Raw genomic sequence first — 18846 nt, 5'->3', positions numbered from 1 at the left:
CTTCTAAATCTGCTAGGAAGGTGTGACAATGGTTTTCATCTAGCAGCTTCACTATAAAAAGAGAAAGATGTAGCAGGAGGAAAATGAGGATGCTGGATTTGATTTCTCTTATTTGTTTTATACATAAGTAAATTCAGTAATCTTATCCATGAATTATTCCTGACTTATGCTGCTGTAAGTAAAAGGATTCAGATTCTTCAGTCAACACATCTGTTCTTTTAGATCCAGGAAAACATAAAATTCAAAAGTCTGTTAGAACACCAAGAATAAGCCACTCTCCACCTCTACAGTCTCCATTTTATTGCTGCTGGTTGTGAAGAATCTCTGATCACAAAGATGGAGATGAGGAAAAGGAATGGTTCTCAAATTCTGTTTTGGTTGACTAGATGATTTTAGGGTAAAAAGAACATTAAATATACTTACAATGTGCACAGCCCATGAACAGACAGATATAGCTTATATTCCTGAGTACAAATAATACCTACAAATACACTAGGTATGCAACTGAGCCAATCTCAGCTTGTGCTCTGTGTTACTTAATTGGTGGGAAAAAAAGAGAAGTTTTTGGAAGAGCTCTTTCACCACTGTCTTCTGCTTGATCGTATTTAATAGGCTTTTCCATGTGTTTTTCCAAGTATTTCTCTGGAATAGCATGCTTCCTTGTGTTCTGCACATCACTTTCTGCTGTGCCTGTGAAAGGAGTCAGTCTGTCAGCCAGTTCACTTCTCACTTTGTCAGCTGCATTTTTCCAGAGATTCTCTGCAACAATAAATCATTAAAATGAGAGGGTTAAGACTGCAGACTCTTAACAGAAGGTAAAACACAGGATTGACACAAACTCCCAGCAAATGAGGTGAAAGTTTTCACAGGGATCTTACAACCCCCACTGCTGCATTCTTTTGCTCTGAAAGTGACATGCACTGTGGTGTGGTGTCAGATACTGTTTTGCTCTCAGCAGGGAAAAGGGCTTTCCGTGTGAATCTGCAGCACTTCCAGTCTTCTTGCAGGCAGCTGAACTAAAACATAAGGCATGCAGTTCTACACAAGTGAGGAATGGTGCCTGTACCCACCCCATTTCAGGGGCCATCCATTATCTCCACACTTCCACCTCCCCTTACTCCAGGCAGATGACACTGAACACAAAGACACACCAAACACTGGTGGTATAAATGCCCTTAGTCCTGAGGTGGAACATGCTTACGAATAGTCTCTCTTCTGTTTTCCAGTGCAGAGAAGGAGCCATCACTCATCTTCCTCGGGGCCTGTGGTTTCCAGAAGATTTTGGGCTCCTGGATCCACGCGTGTTTCATCGCTTCATCGGGAGTCATGCGCAGGGAGGGCTCCCACCTTAAATCCACGGGACACAAATCATTATTCAACAATTTCTATCTGAAAATTAGTAAGAGGCAAGAGATTCAGCCCTGTCTGTTGAAAGTCAGGTCATGAGGACATTTTTTTGAAACAAGATAATTTCCTTTTTATCCCAAACCCATGGAAAAATCTTATGTGATCTTCTCCAGCCTTCAAAACCTATTTACATCAGCACTGTGCTGATCAAACCCTCTGCAGCATCAAACCATTTTTAATATGCAGTTCCTGCTTCTATTAGGGTAGGGACCCAACATTCTTGTTTAAGGTTTGGTTTTTTGCTCCACTGAAATTATTTTCTGAAAATTCTTATTCAACCAGCAAACCAAAATGAATCAATGATTCACACAGACTTGGCAAACAGAGAACACTGAAAGCAACCCTCTTGGGAAACATGGTGGGATGATTTTTTCTTCCCTCCCCATGTTATCACAAGTTAGCAGTTTCTTTAGAATTTCTTTAGGAAAGTGCGACTGAACAGCTAGAAAGAAATTTGAAGTCACTGCTTAAGAAGGCATAGTAAAGTGTCAATAATAATAGTTATACAAATGATGCCACGTGGAAAACAAAACAAAACAAACCCAAAACACCCCACCAAAAAATAAAACAAGCAAACACAACAGATACCAGGATTTTAAAGGCATAAAAGAATGAAAGCAAAGTCAAAAGTAGCTTGTTGCATACAGTATGAACTCACATTAAGCATCCTTTCAAGAAGTCCAAGAAACCAGCATCATGGGTATTCAGCACTGTGCTTAGATCCTTGGAGTCTGGGCATCTCTTTTTGCCCTTGCTGTTAGTTACGGATTTAGGAAAACCTTTGGAATCTTAAAAAAAAAGGCATCCTCAAAAAATTACATTAAAAACCTTCACTAAATACTTTAAAAAGTTGCATAAACAGTATCCATGTCCATCCCACTAACTCCAGTTTTGCCCTGTTGGATTGATAATCTACCAGAATTGTGGCAAACAGGATTGATTACATCCTAAAGATCACATCCTACACTTTGTTTGGTTTGTTTGCTTTCAGCAATTTCCAAATCCGATTTATATACAGAGAAATTAAAAATGTAAATTAGTTCCCAGAGCCCACTGCATTCCTTTGAGCAACAATATTTTTAATGAGCAACTTCTCTATCACTTTGGCAATTAGAGGCCCATAAGACATGAAGAGCAGAGCTCCAGGTTTGTTTCTAGGCCTCATTTTATCCTTTTGCTTTTTTCCATACCTCTTCCTGGCAGTATTTTTATCAGCTAGGAATTAGCTAAAGATCTGTGACCCTACTCTCTACCAGTGCTATTAATTAGTGATTAACTACCAGGGAGGGATCCAGAAAGGACAAATAAGTGAAGAAATTACCAAAGAATGTTCTCCTCCTTGACGCAGCCTGGATAAAATCAGCTGGTGGAAGACCCAATACCTTCATAGAAAATGAATTCATAGAGTTACTCCTCATTTCATAAAGATACACAACAACCATCAGGTGAGGTGTGGCATTTTGCCCTCCTTATGAAAAGAAGTTGAATGTTGCAATTTACTGTGAAATATCTGCAAAATACTTCCTCTTATTGTGGAAGGAATTAAGGGATTCCTTAGTGCTGCCTGTACACATCTTTGCATCAAAAATAGCTTGGCCAGCAGAATCAGGGCAGTGATTGTCCCTCTCTCCATGGCACTGGTGAGGCCACACCTCAAATCTGTGTTCAGTTCTGGACCTGTCACTTCAGGAAGGACATTGAGGGGCTGGAGCGTGTTCAGAGAAGGGAACAGAACTGGGGAAGGGGCTGGAGCACAAGTCTGATGAGGGGAAGCTGAGGTAGGTGGGAAAGGGGCTCAGCCTGGAGGAAAAGAGGCTCAGAGGGGCCCTTCTGGCTCAAAGAGCCATTTGGCTGCAATAAACCTCCCTCTGGAAGGCCAGGCTGTAGCCAATCATATTTCATTATTGCTTGAGGTTTCTCTTTGTTTCTGGTAGTGCAGTTTATCAAATGGGTGTGCAAACCAATCCCAAAAGTTACCTCCATGATGCAGGCAAGCTGGTCAGCTTCATTTTCCCCTGGGAAGAGTGGGTAGCCTGTGTAAAGCTCTGCTATGATACAGCCTAAGCTCCACATATCAACAGCCATAGCATAAGGATGACCAAGAATCACCTCAGGGGAGCGATAAAAGCGGCTCTGAACATAGGTGTACACTGCATCAAAAATTAGACAAAAAGCAAAAATCACAGTTGGGACTGAAATGTCAATTTTCAGATTTCACAGAAAAGAGGCATATGTTCAGGAATCATAAATCTGTCTATCCACAGATTGCTCACATAGGCTCTGGAAACATTTTCTAATCTCATCCTAAAAGAAATGGGTGATACACTTTCCCCCGTTCTATTTAGAAATTGTTTTTCAACAAGTTTCACTGAAGGAAATTGTTCTCCTAATGCTGTGATTCAGTTTATCCATGCTCATTTTCCTATTTGAAGGTGTTCCATTTGCAAAAATCAACAGTTCTCTAAATTAAAACCACAGTTCCCATTTCCCTCCCTGTGGTATTCATACAAAAAGTACCAATTATAATTTAACCATCTCACAGAGAACGGCTCTCTGGACCTGACAAACTTCTTGATAAGTGAAATATTTGGATTATCCTCTTAAGTTTGTTCCAGCTAACCACTCTTGAAAGTGCAATTCTGATTTCAACAGGAGTAAAGGAGCTGATCAGGCTTGGGACAAAGCAAAAGAATGGTAATATCTTACTTGTCTCTACCAGTATTTGCTCCACCACCAGTGGCTGAACAGTTCACCAGGTTCTAATTAGGGGCATAGGTCAATATACTAGCCCAATCCAAGAAATAGTTTTTCCACATTATTTAAAATTAAGAAAGCTTATTAAGAAAATTACATCAACTTGACTTTTCTGCAAACCTCTTTGGTCTTCATAGCAGCTTGATCCAAAATCAATAACTTTGACTGAACCTTGCCCATTGTGGTATAATAGTATGTTCTCCTAAAAAGAAAAAAAATCACAGGGAAAGAGGGGTTTAGCACCATATTAAGTTAGTGCACACTTAAAATCAGAATGCAAATCACATTTACACTTCTCTTCATAATGAGAGCTTCAAAATCCAACCTCCTTTACAATGCATTTGCTAACATGAGGAGGCAGGCAATAATGTGCAATTGTGACAAGCAGAGGGGAGATTTGGAAAGGTACCCAGGCTGCAGATGAGCCAGAAAGGGCATCAGGGAGCTCCCCAAAACTCAGGTTTGCTTATCTAGTAAAAGCCAAATTGAGCTCCCCAAAACTCAGGTTTGCTTATCTAGTAAAAGCCAAATTGCACCTGGCTTTGTGCTGTGCTGAATTAACCAGAACCACCCTTTTGTAAACACAGAAAGCCCCTGGCCCATGAAGGAGCCACACTCCACAGTTCTTCCCTGCACTGCTTGCCCCAGATTCTGTGTCAGCTCACCCCTCCCCACCTGTGTGATGCACAAGTCTCAAGGGAGGGATAAATGGACAAGGCAGGGTCCTGCAGATTCTTAGCTGGGTGCAGGAGGGTACAGCACTGGGTTCCTGCAATATCAGCTGGAGAAGTGATCCTTAAACAGCCAGCTCAGGGATATGTGCACTGATGAGCAAACACAGCCTTCAGCTCTCTTCTGCAGAGCTGAGTTTTATCCTCATTAAAAGTCCGTCTAAATGAAGGATTTCCTTCTCCACTCCTCAGCAGACAGATGGTTACCTTTATCAACCAGTTTTACAGTGATTATATGACAGGGCTTTGAAGGACTGAACACTTCCCAGGTGGATGCCAAATACTTATGAAGTGGTTTCCTGGGTAATTTTTAGCTAATAAGGAAATACTTCATGTGCCAGGAAGGAGAAGCTGCTACTGGTGAAAGTCAAGGCAAGGACTGACTTCCACAATCCAGGTGCTCTTGGCTCTGGTAAGGGAAGCAGCATCCCCTCTCTGCAGCTCTATATCCCTTCCTGCTCATGGTAGGACTCTGTCTCTTATACTGAATTCCTCACAATGCAAGGGAACTGGTTAAAGCTGGAAAACCAGGCTTTACTGAAAAACCAGGCTTTGGAGGCAGTGATTACCTAGCATAAAGGCCAGAGAAACTCCATATTCTACCTAATGCTGAGAAATATCATAGGAGGCAGATGGGATAACAGATGTGAGTTTCAGACAACATAAATTCATGAAACTGTACAATTGTTGAATGAGAACAAAATTGTCTTTTAGTTAACTCAGTACATTTTCACTAACATGTTGCTCTATTTAAATACAGACTACACTAATTGATGCTGCCAACGTCATGCCTTGTCAGCGGCTGCCTGGAAACAGATTTTCCATTGGGCTAATTGTTTTTGGTTCATATATATGGGTTATCTTGCAAGCCTCTCTTCTCACTGCAAATTGGTCTGGCAAAGATACTGGCAAGACAATTGGTATAGACAGTATGTGACTTCACAGAATTCTAAATCAAGATACATTTAACAAAGTGAGAACAGAATTTTATCCTTAGCATTTTTACCTGAGAACTTATTTATTTCTTTATTGGTTAATTTGCCCTTTTGAAAAGGAAATCAAGAGAAACTTTCATCTGAAGTGAAAATATAATTAAATCCTTCAGAAATCTCAGAAAATTGCAAAATATTAAATTTGGGGCTTAAGGAGAATGGAAATGTTTTACCTAGCATGAATGCTTAGTAGATACAGCAGAGGGAATTGGAGGACAGATGTTCCTCCAAAAACAGGTGAACACCCTAAATACTGTTCCACAGAATTCCTTTGCCATTTACTAGGCTACTTAATTTAGTACTTAATAGTTATGCCTAAGAAATTAAATAGACTTAAGAAGATAACCTGAAACAGGCTGACTTGTGAATACTCCTCTCATTACAATGTCCCTCATCTTGAAATACCAAATTTTACAAGTACTTTTCTTTTTCTCTAAGCAAAGAAGTCATTACCTGAATTTGATTCATATTTGCATATGTTTTGGCAACCAAATAATCTCATTTAATGCTTTGGTGAATGAACTGAATCAATGGTAATAATCAGTGGACTGTAGCATGAACATAATCTGAAGTAAATTACAGCTTCTGTACAAACATCATACTGGGTTTTTAGATTTTCTCCTGACAGTTCGTCTCAATCAATAAAGAATAGGATAAGCTCGTTTATTCTGTACAGAATACTAGGTGATGAAATGATTGTACTTACAGGCTTCAGATCACAGTGAATGATTTTTTCCTGGTAGAGCACTTGCAAGCACCTCAGCACACACCGAGTGAAGTGGCGAATCAACGACAGGCTAAAGCCTTGGAAATTGTTCTTTTTGATCAGCTCATACAAATTTATTCTGTGGGGGAGGAAGAAGCAGCAGACAGAGAGCAGATAAGAGATTGGAGAATTTATTTTTAAAGGCATGATTAGTTTCCAGTGCATTAAGAGCTTGTCTTCCCACATGGAGGACTCACGCACAGGAAAATGACAGCTATTTTCCTTCCTGCAAATGCTGCTCTGCATTTGTTACGCACAAACACCTCCCAGATCTAAAGCAGATGTAAAATCAGTGAGCTTTCTTGCTAAACTCTCTGTTTTTAAGCAGCTGTGCTGATTTTTACCAAGAACAATAATCATTCAGGAACCAAAATAATTTTCTTCTGTCTCCTTTTGCTGTCATTTCTCTTTGCTTTGGCATCTTGAGTAAATAATTTCTGTCTAAAGGTTTTTAACCAGCAGTAAATATTTTTAGATAACCCCCCCATCAATTCAGGTCTCAGTAGGTTTTTATAGCCCTCTGTATATCCCTGTGACCATCACATCTTAGCAACTTCCAGTGGCCCTGCCCAGTAGCCTGGAGAAGAGAAGGTTCTGGAAGATCTCATTGCAGCTTTACAGTGCCTTAGGGACTTATGAAAAGGAGGGAGAGAGACTTTTGATAGTGATAGTGACAGGACAAGGGGTAATGATTTCAAACTGAAAAAGGAGTAGGTTTAGACTGGATATTAGGAATAAATTCTTCCCTGTGAGAGGTGTCCTCAGCACTAGCACATGTCTGCAAGGACATGACCAACTGGAGCTTTCAGCCTTCCTCACTGGAGTGTCCACTGGTGGCAGGCACGGCCCATTCCTTTGGAATTAAAGTTGCCCAGACTTAATGGAAAAAATCACAAATCACAGGCTTTTCATGGTATTTTAAAGGCAATGAAAATTTTACCAGACAAACATTTTTCTATGACAACCAGTCTTCAACTCCTCTGTGGAGAGCTAAAGATAGTGGCTCTCCCATTTCCCTGTGTGTTTCCATAGCAGCTTTCAGAAAAGAGTGGTCTATGTCTTCCCTGGAGAGGAGTCACCTTTTACCCCGTGTGCCTGTAAGTGACAGACTCACATGCAGCAACACAAGGGATTTAGGTTTCTTTGGGATCAAGCTGTCCATATCATGCTGAATCTTCAGCAGGGACTGCAGCACATGCACCAATGGGGGCTTTACTCTAGGGGCTGGAGAATTGTGGGTAGCCTGGATAATTCCGGTTCAATTCCCTGATTACAAGAAGGCTGATGAATAAAATGATCTGACCTCTCCAAAATTCCTCCAGAACTCCTCCTAAGATGCCCTGCAGCAAAGATTCATAAAAAGTAAGATGCAGTTTTATTTTTAAATTATTTGATATTATTCATATTTATATACCCTGAAGTTTACCAGTCCTGAATTTACTCTTTTCCTCACAGGTCTTTCGGGGAAGAAGCCTTCAATACCCAGCACAGAAAATAAGAGATGGATCATGTCATTGCCCGTGTGAAGTCTGAACGTGGCCTTTTTCAGTTCACCTTGGGTGATCAAAGGCTCAGTTATGCAGTCTGTATTTAGACAGTGTTGCTTTCTAGCTGCCAATTCTTCTGAAGAAGACATAAAAATTAAATCTTGTAAGGCACAAGAGCTACAATTCTCCTCAAGGTGTATGTAAAGGAAAATGTACTTTACCCTAGCAGTTCAAAGGAGATACAGAAGTGATTGCGAAAGTAGAAGTACTCCTTCATGTGGATGATATTGTGAGTATCATCTTTGTCTTTCTTCAGCAGAGCATCAAGGATCTTCACTTCTACCAAAGCCTGGCTGTGAAATCTGAAATATCACATGACATGGGAATGGTGACATCAACTCAGGGTAGCATTTGTATTTTTGCAAATGCTACAAACACCATGAGCTCAGCAGGCGGGACAATTATTAAAATGTTTCATTCAAGCCTGTTGACCACTGTAATTTTGATTTCTTACTGTTGATTCCTAGTTTAAATATACTGGCTTTACATAACATTTCAGGGTACCTAATTTGACTTGTCTGAAAAACCTTCAAATGAAAAGGTTTCCAGCGAGCATCCAGACTAAAATCCTGGTGCTCTCAAGTCTATAGGAATGCTTCACTTTCCTTGAACATGTTTCACACCTACCACAGTCAGACAGGAGATTTTGAAAAGCATCTTTACACTTAGTGTTCAGTGAGGGGGAAAACGGAACAGCTGAACATCTGTTTCACTGACTGTGCTTCAAGCTCACAGATTTGTAACCAGCCACTTAACAGGAACAGGTTGCTTAGGACCACAGTGTAGAATTTTTCATGTTCAAGCAAATGATGGGTGTCTTCCAGCATATTCCTGTGGTTTTGGAACTTTGTGGGGATGCTCCCTGCTCTCAGTCCTGCACAGCTGGTTACCTGGGTTGTGTATTCACTGTGCAACAGATAGAGAGACCTTGTGAGCCTGGAGAAACTGTGCTTGCTTTCCTAGGCTGTCTATCCTCCAGGTCCAGGCCAGTTCCTGACATCCTCTTTCCTCACTCTGCCCTCACTGTATTTAATGAATGTACAGGAGGTTTTATTTTTATTTGTTCATGTTGTCACAGTTTGCCTGTATATAAGAGGGATGATTTTACTGGTTTAAAGTCAGCAGGTATCTCACCTTTTCTTATTCCTTATTATTTTCAATGCCACTAACTCATTGGTTTTGTGATCCAGGCATTTGGCCACCTGCCCAAACGACCCTTTCCCAATGACCTCCAAGACTTCGTAGCGGTAGGCAATGTGGTCATGTAAAACCTTCAAAACAACACAAAGGGTTCAGATTCAAGGAGTACAACAAAGACCAGGCTTCCCAGTAGCTCCTGTGTGTTTGTGTCTGCTCTCCATGACAGATGGTGGGCTAGCTGCAGGTGAAGGCTACATCAAATAAGGGTAACAAGGAAAATCCCAAGTGATGCTTCCACAGCCCAGCTACCTTGCATCAACCCTGCATGACATGCAAAGTGAATTCTCCCCTCAGCTTTAAAAGGCATGTTTCACTATGTGAATATTTATCTTCTAGAAACAATTTATCTCACAGACAACACTTAAGAGTTGGCATAAAATCACTACAAACTTACTGAGCTCAAAACAAATACCATAATTTTTCCACTTACCTTTAAGTAGGAACCATGCTCATCATCATAACAATTATTATTCTGGGTTTCAGGCAAACCTTCAATCTTTTTAGCTTCCAGGCCAAGAAACCAGAGCTCTGTATAATTGAAAATTTCTTTTTGCTCATAGACTGTTAACTGGTTTCTAAAATTTTTCAAGGCTTCTAAATCAGAAAACAAGAACGTAAAACCAAAAATCAATAAAATGTCAGAAACCTGATGGCAAAGTGCTTGTACAATGGAACATTTCACAGTAGAGCCCACCACTTTGAGCAGGATGCTGAGAAAAGCTGTTAGAGCTCCCTTCCAATTAAGATTTCTCTTTTTTCTACAATTTCATACAAATTTCTATTTATTTTTTTATTTTCTCTGGCTTGCAGTATTAAGTTCAATAAAGCATTCATTATCTGTCAGCAAGACTTTTAATAGAGTTTAGGTAAAAATTATTTAATTGTGAGGGAAGTTACGTATATAGATTTTATGAAAATCCCATCTGTTGTCTATCTGCTCCCTCAGGCTCCATAACTTACACGAAAAGTTACATTTTTATTGGTTTGATTGCTATATTTGTAAAATGTCAGTAACGTCTAGTTAACCAAAGCTTTCAAGTACTTGTTTTTCTGACAAAAATCATCAGTCAGATGCTTGAGGTTAGGAATTAGATGGAGTCCAAATCTGCTTTTCTCCTAGTTCTGATTCTTCCTGCATAAAATTTCAGCTGCCCTAACACCTCCACTCCCATCATTTAAATGTGGATATATATTCAGACAGGAGCATTATAAATCTGTGTGTTGCATGCATGTGTGGGTGTTTTGTTAAACAGTGGCAGATCTTCATCCAGCAATGCAGGGATGCTAAATCATTTCAAAGCAAAAGGCCACTACTTTTTTCTCCTAGACTCCTTCTAGAAATAGATTAACTCTGTCAGAAACTTTCTAGATCCGAGAACTCCCAAAATGCAATTTAGCCCACATCAATAAAATGGGACACAGCCACAAGGAAGTGGGAAAGGGTTTTATCCCTGTAACAGAATATTGCTCTCACCTACCCCACCTAAGTATTAGATAAATACACATTCCTTTTGATACTTCATGTTTCTCTTCTGTATTTGTGTTAGTCAAATCATTCCCCTACTGGGTACTTCCCCAAGCTGGATAATTAGAAATCACTTAGTCCCATCCGTATTGCTGTGCTCTAAATTGTTAAATATTTCAGCAGCCATTGAACATGGCACCTCTGGTCCCTGAGTGTCCTGACTGTACACACTCCTTATCTGTGCTGGCAGCCTGTCACTCCAGTCCTTTCAGTTTATCCAGGGATATTCTACCTGAAGCTGTCATAGGCAGTTTGACCCCAATGCTGGTGCTCTCCAGTTCGGATGGTTTTGTATGGGCTCTGGTATCACTCTCAGGAAGACTGTCTGGAAGGTTAAATTGAGGAAAATTGCCTTGAGTTCCATTTTCCTGCCAAGCAGAAAAAAAATTTAAAAATTAAAAATGCTATATTCACAGAGACAAGGCTGCAATATATTTATTTTGGATTAGTTGAGTAATCTCTATGTCAATTTTGTGCTGAGATAGAACAAGCAAGCTCGGGCACTAGAACAACCTGCTTATTCAAACTGCAAATTCTGCCAAAAGCACTAAAGGCTGTTGGACCATGGAAAGATAAATCTCTATAAATGAGAGAAGGAAGTTCATCTTCCAGATTCATTCAGTATCTGGACTCTAGAAATGCTATCTATACCAATGCTGGTCAGCCTTGGAGGGCTGTGGAACAATCCCGCTCGGAAACCATGCCAAACCAAGTGAAAGACAGGAAGTGATTTGGAATAATCAGTATGGATATGCCAGCAAATGGTGTCTGAATTACTTTGTTGTCTTCCCTGATGGAGCGATTGGCTTGGCCAGTGGAAGAAAAACAGTGAGCATCATGGACTTTGCCTTGAGCAGGGCCTGTGACACTGGAGCCCAGTGAGTGGGAAATGAACTGGATAAATAGATCATAATGTGAGCAGCCTGCTCAAAGTCTGCTCTGCTTGTAGTGACAGGCTGGGCCAAATGTCCTTCAGAAGTCTCTTCCAAGCTAAATGATTCCTTTATTTATTTCTCATCCTTTGAGGAAGTCCTCATAGAAGTGGGGCTGGATGGAGACAAAAACCAGCTCAGTATCTGTCCGTGTCAGAAGGCTACCAAAGCCATATTCAAAAACCAGCACATGGTTGCCAAGACAAGGAGAACCCAGGGGATGGGATATGGACTAATAAGTGGGAAAGCTTGGACCACCATATCCTTGCAAGAAATACCACTTCAATAAAAGCATCTTGATGCTTGTGTGGTTTGAGTTAAGGATGTGTGCAAGTAAAAACGAGTTCTTTTCAAAATGAAGCATTTTTCCATACTTGTCTCTAATTCTGACCCTTATTCTCTCTTCCCCCACACTTACACACCTGTGACACTTTGCCACTAACACTCTGTTAGTGGTACTTAGAGAGAGGCTGTTTCACCAGGCAAAAGAGATGTCCAGGAGCTTTATAACTCACCTGAAAAGAGGGGAGGACACTCTGCAAGCTCTTATTTGCTATTTGAGGCAGGCCGCTCTCAAATGGGGGAGGGTTTGCAGCATCTGCAGCCAGACCATGCTTCACTTGACCTTCCAGGTGTGGGAGGGAAAGGACACCACGACTGACTCTCTAAATAGAAAGCACAAGGAAATGTCACATAACAACCTAGCAAGCAGTTCTGTGCCACACCTATGAACACCAGAGGGATGTAACTCCTTGGAAAATGTGTGTGGTTCACTTCTGACACCTAAAGGCAAAGGGGAAATGAGCAGATGCTGAGGCAGCTCCAACTGTACTAACAGGCAGCACGAGGTTGTCCAGGCAATCCAGCACAATTTAGGGAATAAGACTCCTCACAAGAACACTTCCATCCAGCATCAGAGCAGTGACTGCTTCAGCTGCAAAGGGTGGCTGGGTTTGGAAGCCAGCAGCCATTCCAGGCAGCAGGACTCCTCCGAGTGGGGAAAATAAAGCCCACACAGGGTAATAAGTAGGCATGAAGTGTCAACGGCAGAAAATATCATTAACTATTCCCAGTGGCAAAGAGAAACTGGGACTGGACTACTGCCAAACACCAGGGGTGCACACAGTGGGAAGTCTTCCCTGCACTGGTTTCTCCATATTTCCTTCCCCCTCATTTCCTATGGAGCTCAGTTTGACTGGGCCCCTTTGTTGCACTCCTTACTGGTAAGGAAAAGACAAGCTCTCAGCAAACTTTGCTTAAAAATAAATGCTAATGGTCATTTAAATAATCCAGGATTACTAGTCCTTCCTGACTTCTTCCATTTATTATTTGCAAAACACTTCTATATAATTTTTTAATTGCAGCCAGTCATTAAAGGGCACAGTTTTATGAATGTCTTGTATGTCTTACCAATGTCTTGAATATCTCAAGTCAGAGAAGTCAAACTCTTAGCAGCAAAGAAAACTCAGGTAGACTATAACTTTGGTAAATAATAAAACAATTATTTGAAACAGATCTGAAATAGATCAACTATGCACTGTGAAATGCAGAATAAAGTTTAGAGAGCTAAAGCTACAGCCCACATAAACCTGTGAAATTTTTCTCCTCAGAGAAGCATAGAAACATATTTGGCAAGCTTTTGACAACAAAGGTGAGGTTTGATATTTTCTTAAAAAGCAAAGGAGCAATGCTCTCAAGCCAATCAACTGTAATGAGTAAATTTTTTATTCCAATAAATAATGGAATAGCCTTTAAAAACTTAGAACTGGCATTCCAGTGGACTTTTCCCAAAAGCTTCAAGAAACAAAAGTGTTGTGGTAGAAGAAATGCCTCAAATGCTACTGAACACAGCAAAACCAAAATACTTGCAGGCATCTGGGACAGTCACATAACCACAGAGAAAATGGAAGAGGACAAGGAATAGAAGACTTGCCCTCTGCCCATATTCATTTATTATAAGAGATCACTTAAAAAACAAGCATTCAGGTATTGTTGAAGTCAGCTCAAGAGTCACATACCTGATGGAAGACTCTGCTAGAGCCCAGATGATCCCTCTCTTGAACAGTCAGCTGAGACTGAGAAAAAGCATCCACATGGGAAGACTGCAAACATAAAGCAAGGCTTTAATAGAAATTATTCTGGAGGAAACAAATTATGGAACCCCTGCCTGATTTCGGTATTTCCCTCCTTTGTGGCAATGCCTGTGCCAACACAAGGTGTGAGAGAGGGCCACAAAAACTGCTGAAAACATGTTACACTATGGCAATGCCTATCTCAATTGAGCAGCTGTTTTGTGGGCTGGGGCAGAGGCAGTTTATTTTGTTATTATGCCTCTCAGATGCTTGGTGTGCCCCTGTGCTCAGCCAAGGGCAAAGGGGCCCTCTGCCATCCCTAAATATGTACTTGGAAGCTGGTAGTGAGTCTGCTTGGAAGAACAACTTTAAATTGCCTCATGACGTAGATTGTGAGCCCATACATTGCTAAAAGCAGCATTAAACTGATTCAGCTTGTGGTATAGATTTTGTAAAAATAAAATCAGGGTTTATGTTTACTGAAATATAGAAAAACTCCATTGGCTCCAATGGGCAGACAGTATTAGCAATAAATACAAAAAAAAAAAAAACCCATAGGGAAATCTTCAGGATAATTTAGACCAAGAAAACTCCCTGGCTAAAGCAGACTGGAGCTCTGCTCTATAGGCTGGAGTGAACCCCACCGGGTCTGTTCAAAAGGGCTCCTGAAAGAGTCTGTTTGAGCCTGGAAGAGGCAGGGACAACTCAGATTAGATGCTGCACCTGTGCCAATACGCTGCAGGTATCCATATATAGACATAGATATAGACATAGATAAACATAAGTACACATACATATATTTATATATAAAAGCTGTAGTGGGTGAGGGATGCTTGCATGCAAACTGATCCACACACACACACTGTGACGTTGATATATGCAGGGTACATTGGCATTGCTGCAAACAGGGAGATCAAACTGAACACACCCTGACAATGGCTCTGGCACATCCCGCCCTGATCAGAATGACAGACTGGTCTGGGTTGGAAGGGACCTTAAAAACCAAGCAGTTCCAACCCCTGCCATGGGCAGGGACACCTTCCACCAGACCAGGCTGCTCAGAGCCCCAGGCTCCAGGCATCCACAGCTTCTCTTGGACAACCTGTGCCAGGGTCTCACCACCCTCATAGGGAACAATTTCTTCCTCCCATTTCTTTCTCCTTTCCCATGGGAAAATATCCTATCTAAACCTGCCCTCTGTCAGTGTGAAGCCATTGCCCCCTGTCCTGTCACTCCAGGCCCTTGTCAGAGTCTCTCTCCATCTTTCCTGTGGGTTCCCTTCAGGCACTGGAAGGCCACAGTGAGGTCACCCCAAAGCCTTCTCTTCTCCAGGCTGAACAATCCCAATTCCCTCAGCCTTTCCTCCCAGCAGAGCTGCTCCACCCTTCTGATGATCTTGATGGCCTCCTCTCAACTGACACCAGAGCCTGTGGCATATCCACCCTTGCATATGCACTTAGAGACTCTAAAAGACTTTTCCAAACTAAATATGGAGCAAAATCTCTGTGTACAGATCTACCTGACCACATGGAGGGAATGCTGCCTTTTGACAGGTTCAGCTGTCTCACCATCAGCCAGCAAGACACCACTCAAGCTGGGCAGACCAGCTGGAAACTGCCCCTGAGAGAACTGTGGTCTGTGTGTGCTCTTCCTGTTCACAAATGAATAAACAAACCCTTCCGCAAGGGCAAATCTCAGATCTAGAACAAACTGAGAACAGCTCTGTCGTGAGATGAAGGGTGGCCGTGAGGCACAGGAGAACAGCAGAAAAGGGATAAGTACTAAAAGCTGGACATGGTAATTCCCCTCTTTGGAACGGGAGATCACCCAGACAGGGATAAGGGATGACATGCTGTAAATCCAAATTATTATCCGTGCCAACACAGCAAATGCCAGAGAAGAGGGTCACTAGACTACTGCATCCTAAACAGGAGTGTCCCAGAGCATGACACAGTTTGCCCAGAGCACCAAATATCCTTGTATGAATTTCTTTAGATGATGATTCCATGGAAAACTCAGTGCCAGAGTATTTTTCCAGACAATCTACAGACAATCTTCTCATGCAATCTACATGTCTTGCATTTCAAGGGACAATCACGTTTGTTATGAAGGTGAGCCTGGGATACACACTCAAAACTCTACTAATTATATCAGCCCAGCTCTTAGTAAGACTATTAATTTTAGTGTATGTTTTACTTTTTCCTCATACTTCATCCATACTTCATTCCCAGCAAGCTATGATTTTCAGTTTCTGGAGCTGATGAAAATATTGCATTTCATTTCAAGGTAGTTTCTTAACTGCTTCATGCCTTTCTAGCTACAAGTCAATACAAAGCCAGGATTTTGTAGAGAAAAAGCTATCATTGAAAACCAAAGAAACAATGACTTCACATACCTGTGCAGACTGCAGAATCTTCACTCCAAAATGGCATTGTATTTCTTAGCAATTCTTTTAAAAAGCTAGGCAGCTACGTCTATATTCCTACATTTTTTTAAAGTAGATTTACTAACAACAGAGCATGAAAAATTTAAAAAACATATTTAAAACTAAGCAAGAGCTAAGGAAGAATGTGAGTGGGCTCCAAGATGTGCAGCCAGAATTTGGAATCCATTTCATTTCCATTCAGTGAGGAAAGATTACCAAGATTTTGAGGTGGACATTTCTCCTTTTACAGTGTAAAAGCAAAACCAGTCCATGCCTTTTTTTAACCATGGAAATCTCTGATCCTCTTTGTTCCCCTTTCTCAAAACCTACTTATTAAGGCTTTACTGCTCTTTAGGCAATTTATTCAATAAAACTAGTAAGTGACTAACCTTCATAAAATTCCCCCAAATGGGTAAATAACAAACTTCTATTTATAGAAAAACTGATCTGTGCCTACACCAGTCCTGCTGGTGGCTGAATGGGGAGCAGGTGGATTTATTGGACAGTTCACACAGTGGTTTTATTTGATGGTCTTGATCCAAGTGACCCAGCAGAACTGCTCTAGCAACACCCTGGAGTTGCCCTATGGGCTCTGCAGCCGAGCTGTTGTGGCTGTGTTCATTCTGGCAGATGCACTCCAAAGAAAAACTGCAGCACCTGTTACTATTCCACGCCATTTCATTCCTGGTTTCCCTGCTCCTGTGGCACTCAGCCTTGTTCTACAGCTCCAATGCTGCAATCCCAGACTATCATCTCCTGCTATTCCAGCCCTTCAAATCCTGGACCACCTTGCTCATTCCAGTTACCACCAAAGAAACAGAACAAGGTCCTCATCCACCACCTAGCCAACAGTCACAAAGTTTTAGCTTTACAGCATTCTGTAAAATCAGGCATCATGACACACTTCCATAATTCTTAAAATATCAGAGTATTTTTTCACTACCATGTTAACCATAGAAATCAGAAATGCATTAAAATTTTGGACATTTTTAAATACAAAACTACATGAAAAAAAGACCCCCTCATTCACATAGGTAATCTCTCCCCCTGTTCTCAAAAGTGAATGAAGCCTGTAGAACACATGGAGAAAATACAACGCAGGTGCTAAATCATGCAATACATTAAAAAGCCATAGCAAATACACTCTCTCACTGAAAACACAGTAGGAACACAAACATTTTCCCCACCTTGTCAACTATTTCTGTCAGCATTACTGCGAGAGCTGTTAAGTGCAGGACAGGAGCTGTTTATTCCATTCAGGGAAGGCATTTCAGGAAGCCCACCTTCATCTAGTCAGAGCATAGCAGGAGCAGTTCCATGCACAGTGCCCTGAGCAGAAAAAATGGATAATGCTTCTACTTGGCTTCAGATTTAAATTTTTCTCCCGGAAATATGCCAGTGACTATTAGCTGCTCTAGTATTCTTTTGGTGGCCATCTGTTCCCTTTCTCAGCCTCCTTCTAGCCAAATATAATTTTCCATATTTATCATGGCAAGTCAGTAATAAGAAAGACAAATATAACAGGATTGGCTGTTCTCCTTGTCATCTCAGTCTGTTCTTTCTCACTGAGCTCATGTGCTTGCGAAACCAAAAAACACTTGAACTTGGATTTTGTCAGAATTTGTCACAGCGACCTTGCTATACACTGAGCAAAATCTCTTCAGCAAGACTGACAGACTGGAAAATGAAAATTAATTAATTCCTTAAGGGTTGGTTTCTTATTGGGCATTATGTGTCAAACTGTGGCACCTTGGTCTGAGGTTCTTGAGGGCATTGGCGCAGAGCTGCTCTGCCCTGTGGGATGAGTGTGTGGATTATTTTGGTGTGGATAATGAGACAGAACTTAGCTGCCCTCCTGTCTTTCCTGTCTTTCCTCTTTCTCCTTTGGATGCTGTGCATGTATGGGCACTGATGGAGGCGTCCCTATTCCCCAGCTGTCTTAGGGGAATATCTAAAGCAAAAATACAGTGTGGTCTCCTCCTTCATACAGCCAAAGAATGACATGTTCCCTGATGGTCTGAAATCTTTCAACAACCCAGAATAGTTCTACTTTCACTCAGAAACCAGGGTTTTCAAGGAGGAAATACATGCTCACCCACTGAAGGCTGCTGCATTTACAGATGCTGCTGGAATGGCCAAAGGACAAAGTTATTCCTTTGCACCCATGGTGGTCTCTGCAAAGCCTCTCCTGACGGAATTGCTGCTGGGCTGCACCTTCCTAAAAGGCACATTGCTCCCACTTCCATCACTCCCACTTTTCCATTCATCCAAGCTTGGCAACCCTCTAAGCAACAAATCCTCCCCGGTATAATAAACCTCATGTGCAAGAGAAACTTCTTCTTTTCTCACCAAATAACCACTCAGGCTGTCATGCCAGGAGGGGAGGCATGCAGATCTCCTAGAATGGCTGGGGTTGGAAGGGACCTAAAAGATCAGCCAGTTCCACCCTCCTGTCATGGGCAGGGACACCTGCCACTATCCCAGGTTGCTCAGAA

At 41.5% G+C, this 18846-nt stretch overlaps 1 protein-coding gene across 1 annotated transcript; it reads right to left on the bottom strand.

Annotated features, from left to right (window-relative positions):
• Positions 1-532: 532 nt before the first annotated feature.
• On the bottom strand, positions 533-17562 carry DYRK4 (dual specificity tyrosine phosphorylation regulated kinase 4). Its single transcript, XM_030960237.1, has 14 exons — positions 17539-17562; positions 13873-13956; positions 12370-12519; positions 11155-11290; positions 9828-9991; positions 9332-9468; positions 8359-8499; positions 6591-6729; positions 4282-4363; positions 3385-3557; positions 2729-2789; positions 2066-2195; positions 1202-1347; positions 533-759 (listed from the first exon to the last, which is right to left on the bottom strand). Exons 1-14 carry the CDS (start codon positions 17560-17562, stop codon positions 533-535), a joined length of 1794 nt encoding a protein of 597 aa, XP_030816097.1.
• Positions 17563-18846: the final 1284 nt, after the last annotated feature.

Source organism: Camarhynchus parvulus, chromosome 1A, assembly GCF_901933205.1.
Source record: "Camarhynchus parvulus chromosome 1A, STF_HiC, whole genome shotgun sequence".
Classification (NCBI taxonomy): domain Eukaryota; kingdom Metazoa; phylum Chordata; class Aves; order Passeriformes; family Thraupidae; genus Camarhynchus; species Camarhynchus parvulus.
The sequence above is the reverse complement of the archived record's forward strand: the minus strand, read 5'-3'. Positions and strand labels throughout refer to the sequence as shown.